At 47.8% G+C, this 24,435-nt stretch overlaps 1 protein-coding gene across 1 annotated transcript in view; it reads left to right on the forward strand.

Moving 5' to 3' along the window:
* Nucleotides 1-24,435, forward strand: part of GRIPAP1 (GRIP1 associated protein 1) — a 54,451-nt gene that overhangs the window by 25,932 nt on the left and 4,084 nt on the right. The window contains exons 18-25 of the mRNA XM_044443415.1: nt 11-88; nt 1,424-1,519; nt 2,556-2,612; nt 4,149-4,248; nt 13,156-13,283; nt 13,695-13,823; nt 15,037-15,130; nt 23,925-24,079. Coding sequence (XP_044299350.1) covers nt 11-88; nt 1,424-1,519; nt 2,556-2,612; nt 4,149-4,248; nt 13,156-13,283; nt 13,695-13,823; nt 15,037-15,130; nt 23,925-24,079 — 837 coding nt within the window. The remainder of the gene's footprint in view (nt 1-10; nt 89-1,423; nt 1,520-2,555; nt 2,613-4,148; nt 4,249-13,155; nt 13,284-13,694; nt 13,824-15,036; nt 15,131-23,924; nt 24,080-24,435) is intronic.

The raw sequence follows: 24,435 nt of genomic DNA on the forward strand, positions 1-24,435 counted from the left end.
TGTCTCCCAGGAACTGATCGAGAAGCACCAGCAGGAGCATGCAGAGGCCATGCGGATCTGCAAGGAGCAGCATATGGCTGACTTGCAGGTATGCTGGGGCGGGAAGCTGGTCTTCCATGACAGGAGAAGTGGCAGAGATCTGCTGGGAACCCTGGTCAAGGAGCTGCCCTCTGGTGGAAGGCTGCCTTCTCACAGAGCACTGTTGATTGATGCACCTCGTCTGTGTCTGCCCTTGGGTGGCAGCTTGCAGAAGGGTTAATCTGGGGTGGGGGCCTATTGTGTAGAGCATTCTGCTCTTTGGGTTGTCAGTCAGGGGTGATGAATGCCTGTGGCCTTCCAGCTGTGTCTGCATATTACTCTGGGAACGCTGCCCTAAAGAATGGTGATGCAGATGGCTGACCTAGAAGCATTTTCTGCAAATTGAGCTTGTTTAATCATTATTTGTAAACCACCCTACTTCAGGAATGAATTTTAGGACAGTTTGCAACTGTGGAACAGCAAAAATACCAAATAATTTAATAATACTAAATTAAAGTACAGTGTGCTGAAACAGATCACAAATTAAGGGAGCAAACAAGCATTGGGCCAGCCTGGTGGGACACTTGGCCTGCAGGCCAGGGTCCTCTGCTTTGAAATAAAAGATCAGAAACCTTCCATAGAATGCCTGGATGTATAAAAAAAGTTTTAGCTTGGCTCCTAAGAGAAAACAATGTTGGCACCAGGCAGGTCTTTCTTGGGGAGAGTGTTTCACAACTGAAGCACCACAGCCAAAACCCTCTGTTTGACGACTCAAAGGTGGAGGCACTCAAAGTCCTCAGTAGGTGCCTTTAAGTTGCAGGCAGGGTAAGATAGGAGTTGGTGCCCGAGCCAGCTTAGGGATTTAGATCTAAGCTGCCAGCACTTTGGGGTGTGCTCAGAAATAAAGAGAGAGCCAGTGGAATTCTTTTAAAACTGGCAAGATGGGACTGTGTTGTCTTCTCAGCATCGGGCAAAGATCTTTTCTCATTACAGTCTTAATGCTGCTTGTGTGGGTTTCCCCATCCCCATGTTTGCTGCCAGTGTGTGGCAGAGCTACAAAGGGGAGCACTTGTAAGGCAGAAGTGGCAGCAAGGTGGCAGCAGTTAACCCTTCCCCTGCTTGCTAGTTTTCTTCTCTATTTCCTGCCTCCCTCCAGAGTTTTGAGAGATTTACTGATCGTGTGTGTGTATAGGGTGGAAATGGCTGGGTCACAGACAATAGTTTAAATATGTGCCCCCACTTGCTGCATCTCCCCCTCCATATTCCTCCCATCAGCCACAGGAATTTTGCATGTCAGCAGCAAATGTGGTACTAGAAAACTCAAATTTACCACCAGATGTATAGTTCTTCCTTTCAGGCACCTTCTTTCCTGCCCAAACTTACTGTTCTTTTGTCTGCTGTGCAGCTGAAGGACCAAGAAGTAGAAGCAACCAAGGAGGAGCTGCGAAAGATTGAACGAGTCAGAGAGGAACACATGGACACCATCAACCGGCTGAAACAGGTGTGTATGTGCTACTGCCTGCCAGCTTCCCCCGAGAGCTGGTGCTTGGCAGCACGAAGTTCCTAGGCCCATCTGTTCTCCTTCCTCCTGCCAGAATCACCCATCTGCTGGACTATGTTGCTTTTTTCTGTGGGCTTGCAGTGTCTGGCACAGATAGGCAGGTGGTGCTCTCCCTCCCCAATTCACACAGCCAGACCTGGACTTTTGCTGCCTTTCCCCAAAAGGTCTGGAGTCCCCCCCACCCTCCCGCAGCATTACTGCAATTAGTATTAGCATTTTTGTTGCACTCTTCAGGTTATCTACTAAGATAGTCCCGGCCCTCAGATGGATAATTTGAGAGACATGACACAAAAGGAAAAGGGGCTGGCGGGATGAGGGAAAAAGCAAATCCAGGCATTGACTCTTTGTTGCAGGAATTCTTTCCAGCAAAGGGGAGGCAGCCAGGCTCCCTGGCAACTGCTCCGTCTCTTGCTGAGGGGTGGGGCCAGGCGCCTCTTCCTCTTCCCTTAGTAGGGGTGTTCTTCCTGGGAGTCCGGAGAAGCAGCCTCCCTTGGTTGGTCGCCTGGCTGGAGGGTGAGGACTGTCTGTGCTGCCCCTCAGCTCTGTCCTCCCTGTGCAACTCCCCGGATACCTCCCCAGTCTGCATTTCCCAGTTTAAAACAAAGGTCTGGGGATGCTGCCTGTGCCGTGATCGGAGTTAGTGCCCCTGAGGGCAAAGCAGGTCAGTGGTGGAGGAAGAAGCAGGAATGGGGTTCTGGGGTGCTGGTGGGCAGTAGGATGTGGATGTGAACCCTGTAAAGCAAAGAGGGGGAAGTGTGGGAACTCTAGAAAATGAACTAGCGGTAACAGTGCCCTCCCCCTTTATGGACCCATTTGTCACAATGAGGACTAGACAAAAAGAAAGCCATTTTCATAAAGGGGAGGGAGCATTATCAAGCATGTTACCACCCCTTAGTCTGTGACGGGAGCATCCTTTGACCTCTCTCTCTGGGAACATCCTGAAGGCATGTGTGTGACTGCCTTGTCTCCTCGGCAGGAGGTGAAAGACACTGTGGATGGGCAGCGGATCCTGGAGAAGAAGGGCAGTGCAGCGGTAAGCTGGGGATTTCTTTCAGGGAAGTGGAGTTTCCAGGTGGGGGCAAGACCTTGCTGACCGTACTGCAAGAGGTCTTGAGTTTCAGGTTCCCTCAGCCCTAGTCAGCATAGCCAGTGGCCAGAAAGGCTAGAAACTGGTATCCAGAACATCTGGAGGGCATGAGGTTGTGGAAAGGCTGGTCTGACCCTTGAACCCAGAGTGTTCACTGTGGCTGGTAAGTATCCTTCTTTTCCTGGGAGAATTTTGAGTGAAAGCAAGGGCATTCCTTCCCACCCATCTTTCTCTGCCTTGGCATTCCTTGAACGCTGTTGGAGGCTGGGATGACTGGTGAGCTTGAAGGGCCAATTCCTACGATTCACCGTGGTGCTCCCGCCCCCACCCCCCAAGAAAAGCAAAAAATGAAGGTTGGGAGCAAGACGGTTCCATTCCAAATTGGCCATTGGCCATTGCTTAGTGCCATTTGGAGTTCCTGGTGGGGCAAACTGGAGCCAAGGACCTGAAGAAAAGGAAGGGATTGCTGTAAATAGCAAAGACACAGCCATGCTGCTCTTCTGGCAATCCCTTTGCCCAAAGGCCTTTGGGGCATTCCGTTCTGGGCTGCTGCAGGAATGGCAGCAGCCCCCTTGCACCATGGTGGGCTGTGTCTCAGTGCCTCCACCCCAAGCTCATGCCTTGGCTTGGCAGTCTGGCTTCTCTCCTTGCTCTCAGCCAGTAAGCCAAGCCACCAGCAACAAGAAGCTTAGTGACTGAGGGCAGATTGCTAAAATTGCATTTTCCCTAGAAGTTGCATGTGTAGCCACACTTCTTTCCATCATGTAGGTATTGCAGTGGTGTCTTTCCTCCTACACTGAGAATGTAGCACACGTGTGAGATGCTGGGCTGTTACAAGACACTTCTGATCTTGGCATCCCTGCAGTCTCCAGCTGATGCCCAATTTCAGAGGGCACAAAGCTGCCCGAAAGTCGCACCTTCTGATCTTGCTTGAATTGGGATCAAGGGTTTCCCCCTGCCACACACACATGCTGCTTCATGGTTCTGGAAACAGCAATGAGGCATGCATGTAACCCTACCCTTTTCTTTTGCGGTCAATGGGTAGGAATATATGGAGAGCTCTGCTGCAGGATCAGTTCATCTGGTTGAACATTCTGTTCAGTCGGGAAAGCCACGAACGGGACATAAATGCATCCACTCCCTCCTGCTTATGCTCCCCAGCAACTCCCAATGCATAGGCATTCTGTGTCTCATGCTGGAGGGTTAGGGTTAGAGCTGGCGGCCATGGATAGTCTTCTTCTCTGTGAATTTGGCCAGTCCAGAGGAATGGCTAGCGTTATACCTTGTGGGCAGCAAATTCCATAGTTTAACTATGCACTGAGTTGCAGTCCCACAGCTGTTCTGCACACCATCAGTGATGGGTTTGTTAAATTTTCTTGTATTTGCATATTTGAACTAGAACTGAAGCTGGGTGCTGGGTTAAGCCCTAGTGAGTCCTTCCTCCAGCTCTGATGTACCCCATGCCTCTTCCCCCACAAACAGCTGAAGGACCTAAAGCGGCAGCTTCACCTGGAAAGAAAGCGAGCGGACAAACTCCAGGAGCGTCTGCAGGAGATCTTGACCAATAGTAAGAGCAGGACAGGTGAGAGGTGGCTTCCTCCAGGGAAGGACTTGAGTTTGGTCTTCCCATCTGCACTGCAGGAGGGTGTGATCAGGAAGAAGGCATGGTTTTGGAAGACTCTGAAGGGGTGGGTGTCTTCAAGTTTTCCTCTTGAAAAGCAGTAGAGGTGTGGGGTGGCTTCTCATTCCACATTTGTCTGCTGGAACAAAAGAAGAAAAATGCATATTTGCTATCTGAGAAAGTATGTGCATTTTAAAAGTTACCATGACTTCCTTTAAAGTGTTAGAAGGATCAGCTACTTCCCCCTCCTTCATGTCTTAATGCACCTTCCCCAGCCTGCACTGGGTGTTGTAGCCTTAACACCCAATGCAGGAGGGCACTACATTGGGGAAAGCTGCATTAAATGGGAACTGCAGCTCCAGTCGCAGGCATCTGCTGTTCTCGTGCTGCACATGTTGACTTGTACCAGGTTGCTAAACTTTAGTGTGAGAAAGTGCCCTAAGGTGTACGTGTATAGGAACGGGGGAAAGGAATGGGTGACTTCACATAGCTTTAACCATTCAGAAATAATTTGCTGGGGTTCCCTATCATCACACTATTTTAGCTGGTAAATATTACAGTGCCCATGATTTGTACTTGCTTAGCCAACTGTTGGGGGCTAGGTACCATTTCCTTCAAACAAAATATCAGCATTTTGCTCTGAGGAACCAAACTTCTGCTCCAAGGAACAGCTGGACTCTAAACATGCAAATTAAGTTTGTCTGCATCACTGATTTTGCAGTAGTTATTGTAATGCACAGTTCTGGTGCTGCTAGGCATGGGGAAGAGCGGAGAGTTTATTTGTGGGACATTAGAGCCTGCCTCCTGATCACCAAGAATCTTACTTTGTTCCCTTCCCCTGACTTTTCAACTTTACACAGTTATTTGAAGTATATATTTGAAAGTATAAGGACTAGAAACTTGCTTTAACCCTATCCCTCCACCACCTGGATATTTTGAGAGAGCAGAATACTGTACCTTTTACCAAATTCTGATCCCCCTTTGTTTTCCTGCAGCATTACAACATATATTGTTGTTGTTGTTAGTCGTGAAGTTGTGCCTGACCCATCGCAACCCCGTGGACAACACTTCTCCAGGCCTTCCTGTCCTTCACCATCCCCCAGAGTCCACTTAAGCTCACACCAACTGCTTCAGTGACTCCATCTAGCCACCTCATTCTCTGCCGTCCCCTTCTTCTTTTGCCATCTATTGTTCCCAGCATTAGGCTCTTCCCCAGGGAGTCCTTCCTTCTCATTAGGTGGCTAAAGTATTTGAGTTTCATCTTCAGCATCTGGCCTTCTAAAGAGCAGTCAGGGTTGATCTCATCTAGGACTGACCAGTTTGATTGCCTTGCAGTCCAAGGGACTCATAGGAGTCTTCTCCACTATCACAATTCAAAGGCCTCAGTCCTTTGGTGCTCAGCCTTCCTTATGGTTCAGCTTTCACAGCCATACATTGCAATACAACAATATTTTCAGCCCTAATTATACAGTGTTTGCAGCACATGATATGATGGTTTCCTTTTTAGCCTCATGTACGCTGTGAAAATATATGCTAGGAATGAAACCAGTGATCTGCTTAAAAAGGTGCATGCAAGTATTTACCAAAATATTATAGTTTCAAGCAGGTAAAATCATATAGGTCTTCCACCTTTAGATTTCTGGAGAGCTTCTAAGAGTTGACTCTGGACTGGCTCCAGATGGCATGTATAGGGTAGAACAGCTTTCCTACACTCCAAAACGTCTGGAGAGTACCAGATGTAACTCCCATTAGACCCTAGGATGGTCAGGGATGATGGGAACTGTGGTCCAAACATATTGGAGAAAGATGTCCTAGTTCTGCCAATAGTATGACAGTAAGCATAAAGTCAGGAAGGCCGTTCCCAACTGCAGTAGCTTAAGATGGTGGGCAGATCTCTCCTCTTCAGGCCAAATGTATTAATGACATTTATGTGTATACATTAGGAGCTGTATCGTGGCGTTGGAAAAGGATGATTTTTTTCATGCTAATGAGGGAAAAGGAGAGAAGAGGGAAGATGAACAGACTTAGAATGGCAGTGTTCCCCTAAGGCAGCCTTCGCCAACTTGGTGTCCTCCAGAAGTTTCGGGACTCTATCACCCAGTGCCCCCTGCCAATGATCAGGGATGATGGGAGTTGGTGAGCATCAGGCTGAGGAAGGCTGGATTTGTACCTCTACTAAAGGGTTCTCAAGACTCTGGATTCCTATTAGGCGAGTTCATGACCCCAACCATCAATGCTGCATCAAATCCACTTTGAATTCTGTACCTGAAGAAATGAAATATTTTGTGCATCTAGTTCCAGAAAATAGGAAGAACTTGCTCAGACAGCAGCTTCTGAAGCTCCTGGCTCAGCATTGTTGTGGACTTAAGAAGTCTACCTGGGGAAGCAAACGACACCTCCTCCAGCCTCAGACACCCCTGGAATAGGAAGCCAGCACCTGCCTGGCTTCTGTTATGGTCTGCCAGACAGTTGGCCATTGCAGCTGTGTGGCCCAAGGAGGGAGGGCAGCCATGCTGGTGGAAGGGACCTTCTAAGGATATAAGTATTAAAAACTGCTGAATTCTTCACTGAGCCATCTGTTGAGTCCTAGGAGAGAGAATGTGGGTGCAGGGTTTGGGTCTGTCTGTACTGCACTGTGATACACAGGAAGAGGCGTGTGAGTTTGGGACAGAGCTGGGCTGTCTGCATGAGAAGGCTGTCAAGAGCATGCTAACTTCCGTGATGAAAACTTTGGAAGGGAGTGCAGGCGATGAGGGAGAGGGGGAAGGCACGATGAAGAAGTCAAAAGGAGTTCAAAGGAACAGTGGGGAGCTGGAGAATGTGATCAGGATGTTTTATGAAGAGGAGAACTGCATGAAAATGTTTCTGTATCTAAGGAAGGTTTCTCCCCATGGATACTGCAGACTAAATACATCCAGTTTTGTTCAGGACATTTGTTTTTCCACGTCTCATCTGTGAATTCTAATCTGAAGAGCCATATTGCAAAGACTGGATGAGTAGCCCTAGCCATGCAACTGTTGAGGGCCATTGAATGGTCGACATATTCCAGCCTTCTCCCCCACCCGCATCTCTGTCTCTCTCTTTGAAGGAGGGTTTGGAATGTGCAGTCTTTGCCTGGGCCCCAGGAGGTGCTGTCATTTAGCCCTTGGCCAATTATACTACCAAGCTGCCTTTTGATCTTGCTGCTTTGATCTCCTTTACTCTGGATTGTGAAGGGACCTCCATTGCCTTCTAAATTTCTCTCACTCTTTTTGCTGTGGTGGCACCCCCTCCCCTGCTGCCCCTCTGCCACACACAGCAGTCTGCACAAAACAATCCTACTTCCATGGGACTATATTTAAAAGCCATCCTCTGCACCCCCAGCCCACTCCTTCTTCTTGACAAAGGGCACATGACCTTCAGCTCAGCTTGCTGCTTTAAGCTGAAGTGAGGAGGAAATGAGTCCCTGGCATAGTCGGAGGAGGAAGAGGTTTGTTCTTGCAGGGACAGGTGGCTCTGAAGAAGGGAGTAAGGCACATTTGCGGGGGGGGGGGGTTAGAGAGGAGCTCTAGGCACCCAGCACTGAATGGGTCTCTTATTTTCATGCAGCCCTGGATTAAAAATTCACCAGCTAGGCTAGGCAGCTGCAGTGCTTGCTTGTAGGATTTCTCACTTCCTACGCACCCAGAGCTCTCTGCTCCACACAGAGCTCTCCAGGCTCCGTGCTGAATGGACAGCACGATTGCTAGAAATGTCATTTCTGAGCTCAGGGAACTGTTTGCGAACACAAGTGGTGCGGGCTGCAGAATTTCTCTCAGTAAAATAGGTGTGGACCTGGTATATATGGGAGAGAGCACCTCCCCATGAGGCCCATGTAAAAGCAGGAAATACTTAGAAATTTTGTCTGCTTTAGAAGAATGTCGGGTTCTGTCAGGATCGGATCCTGGTGTCCCTCTCTTTCTTGTCTCTATTTTTCTAATTGGCCACTGTTTGGGAGACTTTTTGTAGAGAGATACTGCACTGTTAATATATTTCAAGAAACAGGGCACTGGATTGACTCCTGAGGATGCATGGGATGGGATTATATGTAGTTTTGACTCTGCATGGCTAGAGTCACCAGGGGGCAAGGACCACGTTTTGCTTGCAATCAACTATATCGTACCAGTTAATAGTTCCTATTTCATTCCACTGCATGCAGGAGGTCCTGCATTCCATCCATGGTATTTCAGTCCATGGTTCATTTTGTGTGATAAACCTGGAAGGGTTCTGAGAGAGACCACCCAGGACAAACCTTTAGTCCTCACTCTGGATTGCCCGTCCCCCAAAAACCTGCAGGTCCTGGTTCAAGCATCACAGACAACAACCCAGAAACAGAATATCTCTAGGTTGTTGAGCTCTGTCGAGCTGCAGTGGGAGCAATCAAGCATTAACAGCAAGCTCATTCACTCCTGCTTCCTTCATGACGACCCAGGGTTCAGATAAATAATAATAAAATTGGTTTGTTGTTGCAGTGCAATGAGCCAGATCACACATCACAGCTACGCAGGGTTTAAACAAAGCAGTAAAGGCACTGTTAGTAATGTTACTGTTACATTTATATGCTGTCTTTCTTCCTTCTGCAAGGAACCAAAGGCAGCTTACAAGATCCTCCCCCTTTTGTCCTCGTAAGAAGTCAGTGGAACTGGTTAGGCTTAGAGTTGGTGACTGGAGCTTCAGGAGCAAGTGAGGACTGGGACCTGGGTCTTCTCAGTCCCAGCCCAATACTCCAACCACTATACCATCATGGTAGTTATTGCACTGGTAGATGTGATTCTTGTTATACTAGCTACATTGGGAAACAACACAGGATCTCACGGCCCCTTACAGATGCGCACTTGTGCTGTGCCCTCAGTCAGTCCTGGTAGAGAAACTGAGCAGAAATCAGAGGGCAAGAAATAATCTCCTTGACCCCTGGGTCATTACTGGACAATGAACAACTTGTTTAGAGACCCTCTCATGTTGGGTACCCCCTCTCTTTTTAGAAGCCTGTTTATAGTCAATATCACTTAAGTTGCTATTTTAAAAAACAAAAGCAAGCTAGCCCAATTGTTTAAAGGGTGGGGGAGTCTGGTGAATGCACCAGATGGTCTGTACTGGAAGTTACATTCTGCAATCTGTTGTGTTAAAAGTGTCCCTTGTCAGTGGGGTTTGTCATATGCATGGCTTGCTAAATTAGTTCCATATTCTGCCCTTCCTCCCAAGGAGTTCAGCTGGTTTTCATGTCCGCCACTTTTTTTCATTCTAACCACAAACCTGTGAGGTAGGTGAGACTGAGAGATCAGGGCTGCAATCAGAAGTCATCATGTCTCTCGTGACAGGAGCATGTTCAGTTCTCCCATCAGCTTCCTCAGGGCCACACCTTCCTCCCTCCCGCTTCTGCTGGTGCACTGCCAAAGAGATCAGAAGCTTCTGCTTCTACTTCTGCTTTAGATTAACCACAGCTAGATCTGTTGCCTGCACCCTAAACTGTGCTCTATCCTAACTTTGCTTTGTTAAACCAAGCCAACTTGGTTTGAAGTTAGGTTTTTTCTAAGCAAGCCATAGTTAAGGATTTCCTGAGAAACAAATATAAAGGGTTGTACCCAAAGTTACCCTTACTTAGAACAGATTCATTAAAATGAAATTGATTTCAGATGGAATAGCATTTGTAATAAATTCATGGGTAATAATGTTAGCCCATTTGTTGGGCTCTGACAATACACTAAACTTGAGAATCTAAAAGAGAAGCAGAAGGCACCTCATCTCTTCTTTCCACTTGGAGAAGCAAAGGAGAAGGGGGGTGGTTGTAGGTCTCAGAGGGACACTCAAGGCTCCTTTCTCTCATGATTTCCAAATACAGTCACTATTTCTCAGCTTCATTTGCTCCACTCAGGCTTTGCAGTGGATTTCAGCCCTTTGAACAGATCTGGTCCTTGGTAAATGCCAATTAAGAATTTGTTGTTCATATCTTCCTCTTCTGTTAGTATTTAGCTTGACAAGAATAACATCACAGCTGAACAGGAGGGATTCTGGATGGGACGGGCTGGTTCATTTTTGAAAAGCAGATCAGGGAGAAGGGCTGTAGCCAGTGCCGAATGGGGCTCTTCTCCCTCTGCAGACTTAGGTGTGCAGTTTGGGTGTACTCCTGGGCTCAGCTCTGAACCCAAATGGGCAGGTCTTATTGGAGGACAGGATGGTATTTGCACAGCTCAAGCTCACAAACCTATTCCAGAAATACCTGATCTGGCCACAGTCACATGTGTGCCAGTTACATCCCGTTTGAATTGTGCTGACATGGTCAATGCAGGGCTGCCTTTGAGAACTGCTGAGAAATTTCAGCTACAGACAGACTGTCTTTCTGCTGATGGGCAAACATTGCTTTATTCAGGAAGGCCTTTGGCCTGTAAGTGGCCTGTTGGGTTTGGTGCTCTTTTTACTTTTTATTTTGTAACATTTTCATATTTTGTATGAAATATGAAACATATTTCATACAAAACATATTTTGTAACATTGTTACATTTTCATTGCATGTTATTGCTTTAATCAATTTTAAATTATGCCTGCAAAGCTGCCTTGAGTGCCAATTTGTGGTAGAAAGACTGGATACACATCAACTAAATAATAAATAAATATACTTCTATTAAATCTAAAGGCTGAAGGAATAGGACCTTGGATGTGTATAAAATGTAGTGTCTGTTCAGGTCTGCTGAAAATAATAGGTATTGTGAAGCAGGTCTGCTAGGATAAGGCAGCATTCCATCTTTTGGCACTGAAAAGAAGAAAAGCCCATTGTGGTTTGAACCAAGCTACCTAGAAGACAGTGTTCTCCCATACAAGCCTGCCTGGGAAGGCTGTTCTTAGGGTCCTACCACCAACAGAGACAAGTATGCTGCAGACACGAGAGAAGGCCTTTTTGGTGAGCTTTCCAAGACTGGGCTTTCCTCTGGAGGGACACCACATTAGCTCTGTTCAGCTGACAAGCAAAGACATTTTTGTTCAGGCACGACGTGTGGCATGTAAGCCAGTCTGTTGAGTACTGTGCTGTTTATATTATTTTGTTGTTGCATGTTTTACTGTATTTTATTATTGTTTTAAGTCAGTTTTTATTTTAAATGTCACTGCCTCTTTTTGTAAGTCTTTATTAGATTACAATAATTCTAGGCTGTCTTTCAGGGCAAGAGCCCCCCTAAGGTGGCATAGTACCATAAAATTCATTCTAATAAAAAACTGATATAGTAATAGAACAGCCAACAGTCATAAAAACAAGCATAAAAACAACCAAAACCAGCAAAAAGCATCTGACTAAACGCCTGTGATCAGTTGCAGCCACAACTCAGAACAATCCAGGAAAACAAGAGCAGGGTAGGGCCATTTTCTTGGTAGAGAGGTGGGGTATCAGTCCAATCCAATCAATAAATATTGCATCAGAAGCATTCATAAGCAGGAGAGGCTGCAATATGGAAGCTTAAAGCTGAGAATTCATTGCAGGCAAATTGAGACCACAAGCAAGGAAACTCCTGTGGGGCCTTACAAACATTTTCTTCCTGTTACCTTCAAAATGGTTGGGGACTGGGCTTTGCTCCTTCATCACAGCCCTCCTTCTTCCCTCTTTTTCTCAGTTTTCCCTACTAGCTTTTACTGTGTTTAAGAATTATGTTGATAGTAAATTTAAACCTTATGAATACTAACCCAGGTTGATTTTAAGGAACTGTGTGCCCTGGTTGAGAGCAAATCCTGGCCAGTGATTGAGGCCAGTAGAAGGAATTTAGAGGGATCCCTGCACAAGAGATCATGAGAATGCAGGATCCAGCAGTCTGTTCCTCATCCATTATCTGCAGCTAATGGATTGGGAGTGTTTACCTTCTGCTCAGGAGCTTGGTATATTCCTGATTATGTAAACAAGGTAGTTCCTCTCTCATTCCTCAAGGCCACTTGGGATTCTTGCATTTGCCGAATGAGAGAGAGGAAAGGAAAAGAATTAGTTGATGGGGAAAGTATGAGTATGGGGATCAATTTAGGACAGGACTTTGCCTCACGACACTCAAAGGGAAACGTGCATGCCTTTGCTCAGATAAATCCTGCAATCTCTCCCAACTTTTATCACCATCTTTTCCAGAATGCTCCTTATATATAGAACATGCAGAATGCTAGAATTGTACAGAAGTCGGATCCCAAAAGAATCTATTCGAACCATTAGTTAGTTCTTTCTATAGAGCTATTTTCAGATCTTAGTTAGTTCTTTCTATAGAGCTATTTTCAGATCTGGGTAGGGCAAAAATAGTAAAAGAGCTGTAATCAGTGTTTAATTTGAACTGGAGGCTTTCTGGGGTTTTTTGTGCCAACTCCATTTAAGAAGCAGAGGCCCATCTGCTGTCTGCTGTATCATTTGTTGTTATATGTGCTTCTTGGTGTCATTTCCTTGATTATGCAGTTTCTGAGCATGTAGTGACAGAGGGGCAGAGCCATCAGTATGAGGACCAATTCCAGCCCTCCTGAGATCCCACTTTGGCTTTCTGGGGTTCCCTAGGAGACCACACTTCCTTTTTCTGGTCTCACCCCCCCCCCACCACAAACAATGGTCATTGCTGGTTTCCAGGCTTGTAAGCAGTTTCCCCCTCATACTAGGAGGCTGAGAAACCTCTCCTAAGGCAGAGGCAGGTCTAAGCAAAGATAAGCTAGTATTTTATTCCTCCCTCTTTTGCCTTTGCCTCCACTCACAATTGGAAGGTAGCCCCTGATTGCTCGTCCAAAATGGAGTTTGGCCCTTGGACTGAAAGAGTTTCTGTTCTCCTGATGCGGAGTGTCCTGTAAGGCAAGACGTTACCAGGGGCTGCTCTTCCTGGTGTCCTTACATTGCTCTTTGCCCTCCAGGAATTGAGGATCTTGTCCTGGCGGATATCAGCTCACCCAGCCGGGCACAGACAGGGGACAGCAGCAGCATTTCATCCTTCAGCTACCGTGAAATCATGAAGGAGGGTTCTGGAGCCGGCAGTAACAAGGTGAGGGGGCCAAAGGGCAGAAAAGCTTGTCTGTAGGAGCTGGAGGCACCCAAGCTCTTGGAAGAGGTGAGGTCTGCTTTGAGCAGTTGGGTAGCTCCACTTCCAAAGGGGCCTTCCCAATAAAGTGTGTGCTGGGGAGTTTCTCTTAGAGCTTCTTTAAGTAGCTTCTGAAATGGTGCCCTTGGAACGACATCCCAGTACTGGGGGAAATAAGGAATAGCCAAGCATGCAATGAGACATTTACTCATGGTCAGAATAACATTCTGAATAACAGAATAGCCACTCCCTTTACTTGGTGGGATCAGGGAAATCAGGATGCTCTCCACAAGTTCCAATGAGGGGGCAATTCTGGATGCATGGTAGGGGCTTCATGTGGTTCGTGACCTGTCTGTGGCCTCTCTCTGCTTGCAGTCAACCACCGGCAGTCCGCAGTCACAGTCACAACTGCCACGGCCAGCTGACCTGTCAGATGAAGAGATCTCTGAGCTGTTCCAGCGCCTGGCAGAAGTTCAGCAGGAGAAATGGCTGCTGGAGGAGAAGGTATTAAAATTCAAGGGCCGGGTCTGGGAATGGCTGGCTGGAGCTTTTGGAGATGCTGTATTGTCCTCTTCCAGTGCCATCTATGGTGTCATCACTCCTAGGCAAGGAGTTCATTGACTGGGAGGCAGAGCTGGCCCTACCATGAGGCAGAATGAAGCAGCCAGCTTAGGTGGCAAATGGTGGGGGCTGCCCCCGAGCTCCTTGGCCTTTCCTCCTCTTGGAGGACACCACTGTGTGTGCTACACAGCCTATCCTCTACCCCAAAACTAGTCTGCCACCCTTCAGTGAGGCACAGGGTATCATCCCTGAAATAATTGTCCAGCTGCCAGTCCGATTAGCTTGCCTGTGTGGACTGGAAGGGACGCCATCTTCTTCTTTGTCTTAGTCTGCAAGCTACCTTGGGCCAGCCCTGCTAGGAATGTTGCCTGCAGTTGCCTTGAACAGGCCCAAGAAAACTGGGGAACCCAGTCCCAGGAGTCACCTCATCAACAAATCCAAGGAGGACTGGACAGATTCATGCATGATAAGGCTAATAACGTCCTGGTGGCTGTATGCTACATTCAGTAGAAGCAGCAGCATGTCTGTGTGAACCAGTTGTTGGACAGCTGGGATGGGAGGGTGCTATTGCCTTCATGGCCCAGTTGTGGGCCTTCCACAGGGACCTGGTTGGCCTCTGTGTGAACAAAATGTTGGACTAGACAGACCTTTGGTCTGATCCAGCAGCAGGACTCTTCAAAAGAGTCAGTTCTGAATGCTGAGGTTATGACCAGAGGTCAGCCCTGTGAGATGAGCCTGGAGAACAACATCAGAGATGAGGGGTGTAAGTCAGGCCAAAAGCAGAGCTTCTGAGGCTGGCTGAATTTATTTATGTATTTATTTTTCAATTTATATCCTGCCTTTTTCCTACAAAGGGCTCAAGGCAGCTTGCATCATTCTCCTCCTCCATCTTATCCCCACAACAACAACAACCCTGTGAGGCAGGTTGGGCTGAGAGTCTGTGACTGGCCCAAAGTCACCCAGTTGCCTCCATGGCTGAGCAGGGACTAGAACCCAGATCACCTGAGTCCCAGTCTCATGCTCTTAACAGCTACACCACACTGAATCTGAAGGCAGCTCACCTGGCCTTGGAGGAGATGCAGATGGAGCTGGTATCTGCATGCTGAGGAAAGGTGGGGTTGGGAGGGAGGTAATGATGTAGTCTTCTCTCTGCCAGGTGAAGCACCTTGAAGTCAGCAGTGCCTCCATGGCTGAGGACCTGTGCCGGAAGAGTGCCATCATCGAGACCTATGTGATGGACAGCCGCATTGGTAAGACCTCCGGCCTTCAGGAGGGAACCAGCTTGGGATAGCCAGGGATTAGGGAAGGGCAAAGGAGACACGGGCATGGATAGGCCATTTAGTTTCAGTCCTATGGGGGCCATGCTGGGTCTCCAGAGTGCCACTCTCTGACTTCACAGCAGTTTTCTGAGCAGTGCCCTCAAACGCCCTCAAAGCCATCGTGAGTAGTGGCTTGTGTGCAAGGGGAGTTCTCCAAGGGATGGTGGTGTGCTCCTGAGCATAAGAGGGGGGGATAATAATTGGGTGAGATACAAACGTGAGCAAAAAGTAGATTTCGAGATGCTTTGGACTTCAGTTCTCCACTTTCCTAAGCGTTGGCCATGCTGCTGCTCCATCTCTGGCCCACTCGAGCATAACCAGCAGATCTGAGCTTTACCAGATGGAGATCTGTGGATTATATTTAATGGCCTTTATTGTTGTGAGAATGTGAGGTGCCTAGGAATTAGTTTATATAGAAATATAAATCCATGCCAAGAATATGCAATTCAAAATAAAACTGTGTGTTTGTGCAGCATCCCTCCATCTTCACCTTGCTCCCTCACCACCCTGTGAACACATTTCAAATTAAGTTGAAATGTGTTCACAATCTGACACATTTCAACTTAATTTGAATTTAAAGAGGAATTGTTGTTACAACCACTAAGAAAAAAAGTACAGGTATGTGAATGATGCTGGGGAAAGAAAATAGGACTCTGGAGCCTGAATGCTCACCCTTCCAGTTGGATGCCATCCTTTGTATGCAGGAGGAAAGAGAAGATGGTAAAAATCCAATTTTTCCTGCTCTAACCCCTTAACCACAAGTGTGAAGTCCCCTTAAAATGTTACCCTGGTTTGGTCTTCCCAACCAGATGGCCTCTTGACATTTGGGACTACAGCTCCCAGCATGCCTGAACATTGGCCATACTGGCTGTAGCAGCTGGAATGTGAAAGCCCAAACAACTGGAGGGCCCAGAATTGGGAAAGACTTAACTGACACCCTGGAAGGTGCTTTTCTGTATGGTCATCCTATGGCATTTCTGTACCTCAGCTCTGTGGGTGAGGCCAATTGCATTGGATCAATCTCAATTCCATGGGAGTGAGCCATTGCTTTCATCCGGTCTCTCACCCTTGTTTCTGAAAAAACTGAAGGCAAATGAGAGGGGTCTTTGGAGCACATCAGAGAGAAATTAATTGGTTCAAATTGCGTGGTCCAGTTGACCTGCAGAACTGAGGCTCAGTGAGGCTGAGTGTACCTATCTTGCTGGCCTATTCCCTGTCCTTCCTTTCCCTTACTCCTTTCCCTTCTTTGCATATTGGTTCTTAATTGATACTGAGTGACTGTGCTGCCTGCATAAACAGCCAGTCTTGGTGTGAGCAATTTCTCACACAGCAGGGAGAGGGCTAGAGTTGTGATCTTGTGCCATAGAGCAGTGTTTAAACATGCAGAGTTGGGGCAGACACAGTGGTGAAGCTGTTCAGAGTGAGCAGGTGATCCATGTGTGGGGAGTAGGGTGCATGTGTTTCTCCTTTTCCATGTGCTTGCTCAGGATCCAGCCTCCCACCTTGTGCCAGCATTGTTTCCGTGACAGTCCTGGCCTGCCAGAGGGACCTTTTTGTGTCATCAGTTCCAGAGCCCTCCCTTTCCTGCAGCAGGCAAAGTGGCAGCCTCCGTAGGGACCTGCTGTCAAAGCCTGTTAGTGCCATCTCCCATCACAGGTTCCAGCAAAGGCAAGAGAAAGGGACTGTTCCTGTTCAACCTCACTGTAGTACAAAGAGAAGCACATGCCCACGTTCAGCATGGCTGTCCCAGGCCCATCTTCCAAGCTCTGCCTTCCCTTCCTTATGCTACCTTCCAGCTGGCTGGGACTTCTCATATGGGTCTGACTCTATCATGGTATCGAGGAGCATTCAAGACCCCTTGAGGAATCAGTGATGAAGGGAGACCTGGAAAACTCCACTTTGCGAAAGGAAAGGAAAGGAAAGGAAAGGAAAGGAAAGGAAAGGAAAGGAACCGCTTGTTTCACCAAAGGCACCATGCTCAGATCAGATTGTTACAGTCTTAAAAAAGCATCCCCCATTAAAAGAAAAAAACCTTTTGTGATGGCATGGGAAGCAGCCATGGTATAAACAAGAGGGAACAGACCCTGTTATGTACATGTGCAATATTTCTCTGGATGAAGAGTCCCCAGATTTCTTTTTACTTAGGTTTCTAACCCTTAAGTTGTAGAAGTGAGCCTTGAAAGTGCAAGGGTTTCAGTTGAAAGGCTTTGAGTCTAGAGGCTACCAGGCAAATGACTTCATTTGACAACTCAGTCCAAAACTACCTGCCAACTGCCCCAAAGATGGTCTGAAGGCACAGGAGGAAGCTAAGCAGGTCTGGAGCTATTCAGGGGCTTGTATGGGAGATGGTATGGCACCCTCCCCCCCTTGAGTTCTGAGATAGAAGAAAGAAAAGCAGGCTAGAAATGAAATAAAGAATGAACATTTTTTTAAATAACTGCCTGTTCTCTGCTGCCCACTCATGTCTCACTTCTCCATCTTCTGTTGTATAATCCTGCAGTTGGGATGAGAGGACTTAGCCTGGGCATGCAAGCGAGTTCATCCAAACCATTCCACTGTCTTGAATTAGCTGCTAGTGCTCGGTGGAACTGACATCTTTAACGAATCAACTACTGGCTCTGAGTTTATTATCTCAGCATTCATGCTTATTGTTGCATTCTGGGTCATGTAATGTTGGTAGACAGTGTTCGTAGCCTTTGGATGGCTTCCATTTGTCATCTCCCTGTGGAACTGGTGGATATCTGGATGACTATCTGGATGAGGTGGGCTGGTGCTTTCTGTGGAAATGGCTGTCGTACAAACACAGTGTAGGAGGAGCACTGCTTATATCTTTTTTCAGATTTCACCTAGAGTTACCCATGCACCAGCTTCAGAGCCTTAAGGACTAGAAACAAAAACAAAAATGCTGAAACTCTCAGCATGCCAGATCCTTTGATACCAGAGTCCATGCTTCTGTATGCAACTGCAGAGCTGTGTCCTGTACAGAGCCATTAGTCCTACCCTTAGGGACGAGGACTTTCATAAACATAGATCCAGCCATGGGGTGCAGCTGTTATGATTTTATTCCTGCTATTGGTGAAAAAAACAAGTCCACAGAGTTTGGCAAGTGGGGAGGGAGCTGTTCAGGATCAGCACCCTGGTCCTTCCAGCTACAGTTCAGGATGGGTGAATCTGAGCTGCCTTCAACTTTCTGACAATGGCTTCTTTGCACATAGTGGTTCTGCCTAACAACTGTGTTAGAAATGGAGACAGAAAGTGGGATACTCAGTATGAGAGGTGCCCATGCTCTAGTTGCTTGGTGCTGGATGCTGTGCTGTAGATGGAAGCAGGGCATGGCGGCTTTGCTGCACGGTTTAGGGTGAAGAGTCTGGAAGGACAGCGCTCAGTTTCACACACAGCTCCCTGCCCTCGGAATGCACAAAGGTGGAAACGCAAGGAGCAGTCAACATTTTGCTCTTGGCCTGAGAAAGTGTCAGGCTCAGCAAATCATTAGGCAAGTCAATCGGAGCGAGAAGCCATGACACCAGGCCACAAAGAAAAGTCTCTCTGTCAGCTGGTTGCATTCCTCATGTTCCTGGCTAGGCAGCCTGTACCATCCTTCTGCCTATGCCCCATAACCCAACTGCACCTGCAAGCCCTGCAGTGTGGAAGTGACATTTTCTCCTATGGGCTGCGTTCTCCCTCCTGGGTTCCAGCCCCCTTCTGCCATTGTGACCTCATCCATAACATTTGCCTGCTGCCCATGAGTCATCTCCCCTCTCACCTTGTTTGGGATCGTGCTGCATGGTCCTTTGGCCAGCCAGAACTGCAGAGAACACAAAGGAGCAAATTCTTTGCATGCAGGCATCTATGCGTCCTGCAGTGACTCTAAGAGGGCACGCGGAAAGATCCTCCTATGCTTAGGGTTGACAAGGTCGGGGGCAGGGGGCAGGCATCCTCAGGATAAGTTACTGTATGAATAAGTTTTCCATACTTCCATGCAGAATTGTGCCGTGGGCAAGGAATGGGAGCCAGTTATAAATAGCTTGTGCAGGGTCGCCTTCGCCTCGGCTCGGCAACACACAACCCAGCCAGTGAATATTTCATGAACGCTAAAAATACAAACCTCCTCCTCCTGCATCTTGTGCTGCTTTCTTCTGCCTTTGACTGTCATTCTCAGCCTAATATGTCCTCCAAATCTTTGCAATTGAATCTAGGAGTCGCTTCCTGGCCCTTTGCACTAGCCACTTGACCTCACTGCTCTCAGAGTCCTCCTAGTAAGTGCCTGTCTGTTGCTTCTTAATTAACATTGCCTTTATTTCTACTTCTGCTGCAATTTAAACTGTGTAGATTTAGCATAAGGTAAATTAGGTTTCCACAAGTGAGTGAGGCTCACTCACAGTTTTCTCTCGGCCAGACGTGGCACAGAAGCTGCGCGTTGGTGGATTGGGCCACTGGAGCAGCCAAGTTAACTGTGTGACAGGTGTCTTGACCCATGAGCCACTACCGCCAATAGTCCTCTAGTCTTTATTCGCAAGAGAACGTGGCAGACTGAGATCTGGGACCCACTGGAGAAACATCTGGGCTTTCTGGGGACTGACACTCCAGTCAGCCAAAGAGGATGAGCAGGGGACAAAATGGTGATGTTGACTTGAGAGGTGCCCCCTCTCTGATTCCTGTTGCCAAAACAGTATATCTTGGCCATTGAGCAAAATTCTTCCTAACAGACACCGGTTGTTGAAACATTCTTGTGAGGTCTATTGAGCGGAGGGAAAAGATCCATGGCTTGAAGTGCTGTGCAGTGGTGCTTGTGAGGTGTGGTGATGGATCAGGCCTAACTTGTTCTGCTTACCTGATCTCTGTGCTTCTGAACACTGTTGTGTGCACTTGTGGCAAATGCACATGGGATGTGCTACGCTTATTCCCTTTGTGGCTGAAGAAGTTGCATGTCTGCCTTTTCAGATAACATCCAAACAGGTGCTGCCAAGCATGCAAGGAGACAGCAGTATCGGTAGATATAGAGGAACTGGCTTTGCACACACAGACTTGGTGCTAGCCTGCTGAGCAGAGGGGGTGCTTGAGCCTGGGTAGCCTCAGCAGTCTGCTGGAGGGCTTGGGATGATCTCAGCAGGGCTGGTAGATAGGCCCCACTCTCCCTCCATTTAGTCTGCTGGAACGGCTGCTTCCATAGTGCAAGTTGACTGAACGTATCTTAGCCCTCAACATGCTTCCAGTCCTTTCTTCCCACCCTTTGAATGTTGGCAGACTGTGTGTGTGTGTGTGTGAGAGAGAGAGAGAGAGAGAGAGAGAGAGAGAGAGAGAGAGAGAGAGAGCGAGTGAGCATGAGCAAGCTGGGTATCACAGTGTACACCTGGATACTGGGTGCTGAATTCAGACTTGGGAGAAATCTGGTGTTCTTTTTCTGAAGCGGAAAAAGTGCCGTGTTTTTAGCTCTTTAAAGTTGTCAGGATGATTTCAGGTTAATGTGGGCAATGCATGCTGGAATCAAAGAGCACAGTTGTGGGGGAGAGAGAGAGTGGCATTTCCTTAGGTGATGCGGCGTCAATGCCTTCCATTTTCTTTTTCCCTAATTCATGACAACCAAACACTGAGTAAAACAAAAGTGCAAGTTTGCATGACTTTCATAGTTCAAGAATTCACATGAGCTTCCAACTTCTGTAGTACAGAAATTGAATTCACCAATTTTGATTAAGTAGCACACTGGGAAAGAGGTGTGGTTATTCTTTGGACTGTTCTTGATGGCACTTACTCCTATCCATGAGAAGAGCATATGGTATGATCCTGTGGAAGTGCTGTGCCATGGGGTATCTGCACTGGGGAAAGCTGGGTGTCCTGGTGGAGAGAATTGACGCTGGGAACCAGGTGTTCTGTCTTCTGTGTGTGTGGAGGTGCAGCAACACATGCTGGCACAGCCGAGGGCCAGAAGGATTTCTGCCTTGAGAGACAGCTGGACTGATGAAGGCTGAACTTCCGGAGCAGGGAGAGCAGGCGGAATCGATCCATGTGTCAGGGTTGCTTTTGCCCAGCATCATTCTGGGGAATCAAAGGAGCAGACTGCCTCAAATGGCTGCAGGTGGGGTACATTCAGGCACACAGGCCTTCCCCACCCCCCCACCCCTCACCCAGACCCTTGTGCTCAGGGGCCACAACTATTTTTTCTAGCACTGGGCCTGATAGAAACCTGTGAAGTAGAGGAGGTGGTTGGAGGTTCCATTGGGAAGAGTTGCCAGCACTGGATTAAACATTTCCGTGAGGAGAGCCAGAGAGGCCTGTCCAGGGGTGTAGCCTGCGGGGGCAGCGGGAGAGACCAGAGTTGGAACCAGTTTGGAAACCTGGCCTGTCAGGTTGGAGATTGGCAATAAATTTCAGATTCTGACTTCCTAAAACCCAGTACTGATTAACTGATACGTTGCGGCTTTACTTGGCAAAGGCTGGTCAGAAGCTTTGGGTCAGCTTTCCCAAACTGGGCACCCTCCAGATGTGTTGGACTGCAACTCCTATCCTCCCTAGACAACTGGCTGGAGATGCTGTGAATGCAATGTGGCTGCATCTGGAGGGTGCCCTGTTGGGGGAATCTACCCTATAGGCTCAAGTTTTCTGCATGTTGCTTCTTACTCAATGTGCAGCCAGACAGCCACCTATTAGGGATGCTGTAACATGGAGTCCTGCATTAAGCAGGGGTTGGACTGGATGATATCGTAGGCCCCTTCCCACTCTGATCCCATATGATTCTCTGCTCAGTGATGCTGAAGCTCACTGTGTATAAGCTCACCCAGAGCTCATCCAGTGTTTTCAGAACATAGCATTATACCTGTGTGCTTCATTAAGCCTGGTGCCTGGCCTGTAGGCCCTGCCTATTTGCAGCTTCCTCCTCATCCAGGCCCCCTGCCTGCCCCACCAGTCTGAACAACAGGCTGTGCTGGGGCTGCGCAGCATCCTTCCACAGGAGTCATTTCATATGCCTGTCTCCCCTCTTGGAAAGACTGCAGAATTGGAAGAGGGGTGGGGGAGGCACCTTCTAGCATACAAGTTAAAAATCTGACTTAATTCCTTCTTTTCTGTTTTTTCTTTTCTGACGCTAGTTTCTCTGGGTGGGATGGAGGATGGGCTACTGCTGTTATCTGTTTCCTGCTGTTTTCCTAATTTCATGGCTGAGCAGCTTTCAGCCTTCCTACAGGGAAAGACCCCAAAATTATGTCAACCCCCTGAGGCAATGAGATCCATCCTAAGCTCTGAAAGGAGAGTAGTGAGTAATGGTTAGAGGCCAAGAAGGATGAAAGCAGAGGCAGAGAGGCCAGTTCTGCAAGGGAGGCCAGCTGATGGTAGAATGACACAATTGCTGTGTTTCATATATTCTAAAATGTCATAGTTGCAAGAACCGAGAAGGGGAATTTAGTCAGAAACATGTTTTTTCCCTACACGTATTCTCCCTGTCTTAGTGATTTTTTCAGCAGGGCTGCAAACAAGGGCAAAAAGGTTTGCAGTGCCCCTCTCCCCACAGCACTCATGCTAAGCCAGCATGGGGGAATTATTCTCTGGGGCTTAGTGGTGCAGTGGGGCAGCCAACATGAATATTCAGGCTGTGGCTGTGGCTGTGGCTTATACAAACCCAACAAGGATGTGTTGTTGGCATGGTTAACAAACCACCCAGAACCTGTGGACTATTTTAGGGTTGTGGGTGATATGTGAACGAAGCCAGCAACCCACCATTGCTAGGTTCAGATGACACGAGAAGCTGTAATGGGGACCTAAACAGGCAACCTGGCTCCCATGGGCACCACTGCTTGTCACAGTTTAAATAAGCCATGACAAGTTGCAGCAATTGAGCAGACCTGGCCACTGAGTATCATAGTACCTGCCCTAACTTTGACTTGGTTTCTTCACATTATCACAGAAGCCATTCTGATTGGCTTTTTGTGACATCGCAGCTGTGTCCTTTCACATGATCTCTGATTGGTAGGAATCCTGCAGCAAAGACAGGCAGAGCAACAGAAAGGAAAAACGGGGGGCTCCGATGATGTCTGTTTCTCACGTGTCTGCTTTTCGTCTTGGCTAATGGGCTTCCCAATGGAGTAAGGATTAAAGAAATCCATCCAGATAATGCCACAACAATAAACCCAGTCAAGGAGGACCACCCAACATCTGTCCTACTTACCTCCAGAGGTTTGTTGGAATACACCTGTTCATGTTCGTACTTCCTCAGGGTCTCCAGGGAAGAAGCCCTTCAGGATAGCCTGAGATAGCTGGATCCAGGACAAGGGTGCCAGAGCTGGAGAGGCCCTGCTGCATACTTGTCCAACAATCTAACTTTGGAGAAAGCAACCCAGAGCAGGTTCTTGTCTGCAGATCTGAATCTGCAGATCACAGAAAGAAGCATTCTCAGTGGCCTGCTTCTCATTGAAGTGGCAAGCCTGTACCTGGTCCATACCACTTCCTTTAATATTGCTACTTCAGGCAGGGAAGTTGTGGTGAGGCACATGACTGAGTGCTCCTCTACATGGAAAGCTAGTTGTCAAGGAGAAGGGCTCAGGACTAGTCCCTGCCATGCTAGTTTTCTCTGTTCAGGGAATGAGTTTATATGAAGGATCCATCCAATCGTGTAATACCCCTTCTGCCTTTCTAGTGGTACGCCCAAGACACAGATTTGCCACCCAAGTCAGCACTAAACTTGAGAGACATCCTTCAAATCTCTGCCTCTTTCTCTCTCCCCTCTTCTGACTGACAGATGTTTCGGGTGCCCACGGACAGGTCGATCGGAGCAGCCTGAGCAGTGTCTTGAGGGACCTGGTGAAACCAGGCGATGAGAACCTGCGTGAGATGAACAAGAAGCTTCAGAATATGTTGGAGGAGCAGCTCACCAAGAACATGCATTTACAGAAGGTTTGTGGGAAGAACTGCAGAGGCCAAGACTTTGGTGACGGGGTGAAATGTGGGGGCTGCAGGAATGGAGGAAGATGTCAGGATGAGAGTCATCTTGCAGGACCCTGGAGATGGGGGAACTGGTTCCAGCGGAACTGTACAGCAAAGGCAAAGCGTAACATGCAGCCTTGAAGTTCCAGGACTGGATTGAAAGCCACTGTTGAGCCTAATTCAGCCTGAGGACCTAATTCCATCTTGGGGATGTTCTTGAGCGTTACGTTCCAGGGGTGGGCAGAGTTGAAAGCCGTGAGGGTGAGGGTTGGAAATATAAATCCCTCCAGCATATTTTAGTTAGCTCTCTTACTGCTGGCTGTTAA

Source organism: Varanus komodoensis, unplaced genomic scaffold (assembly GCF_004798865.1).
Source record: "Varanus komodoensis strain SLA01 unplaced genomic scaffold, ASM479886v1 scaffold42, whole genome shotgun sequence".
NCBI lineage: Eukaryota > Metazoa > Chordata > Lepidosauria > Squamata > Varanidae > Varanus > Varanus komodoensis.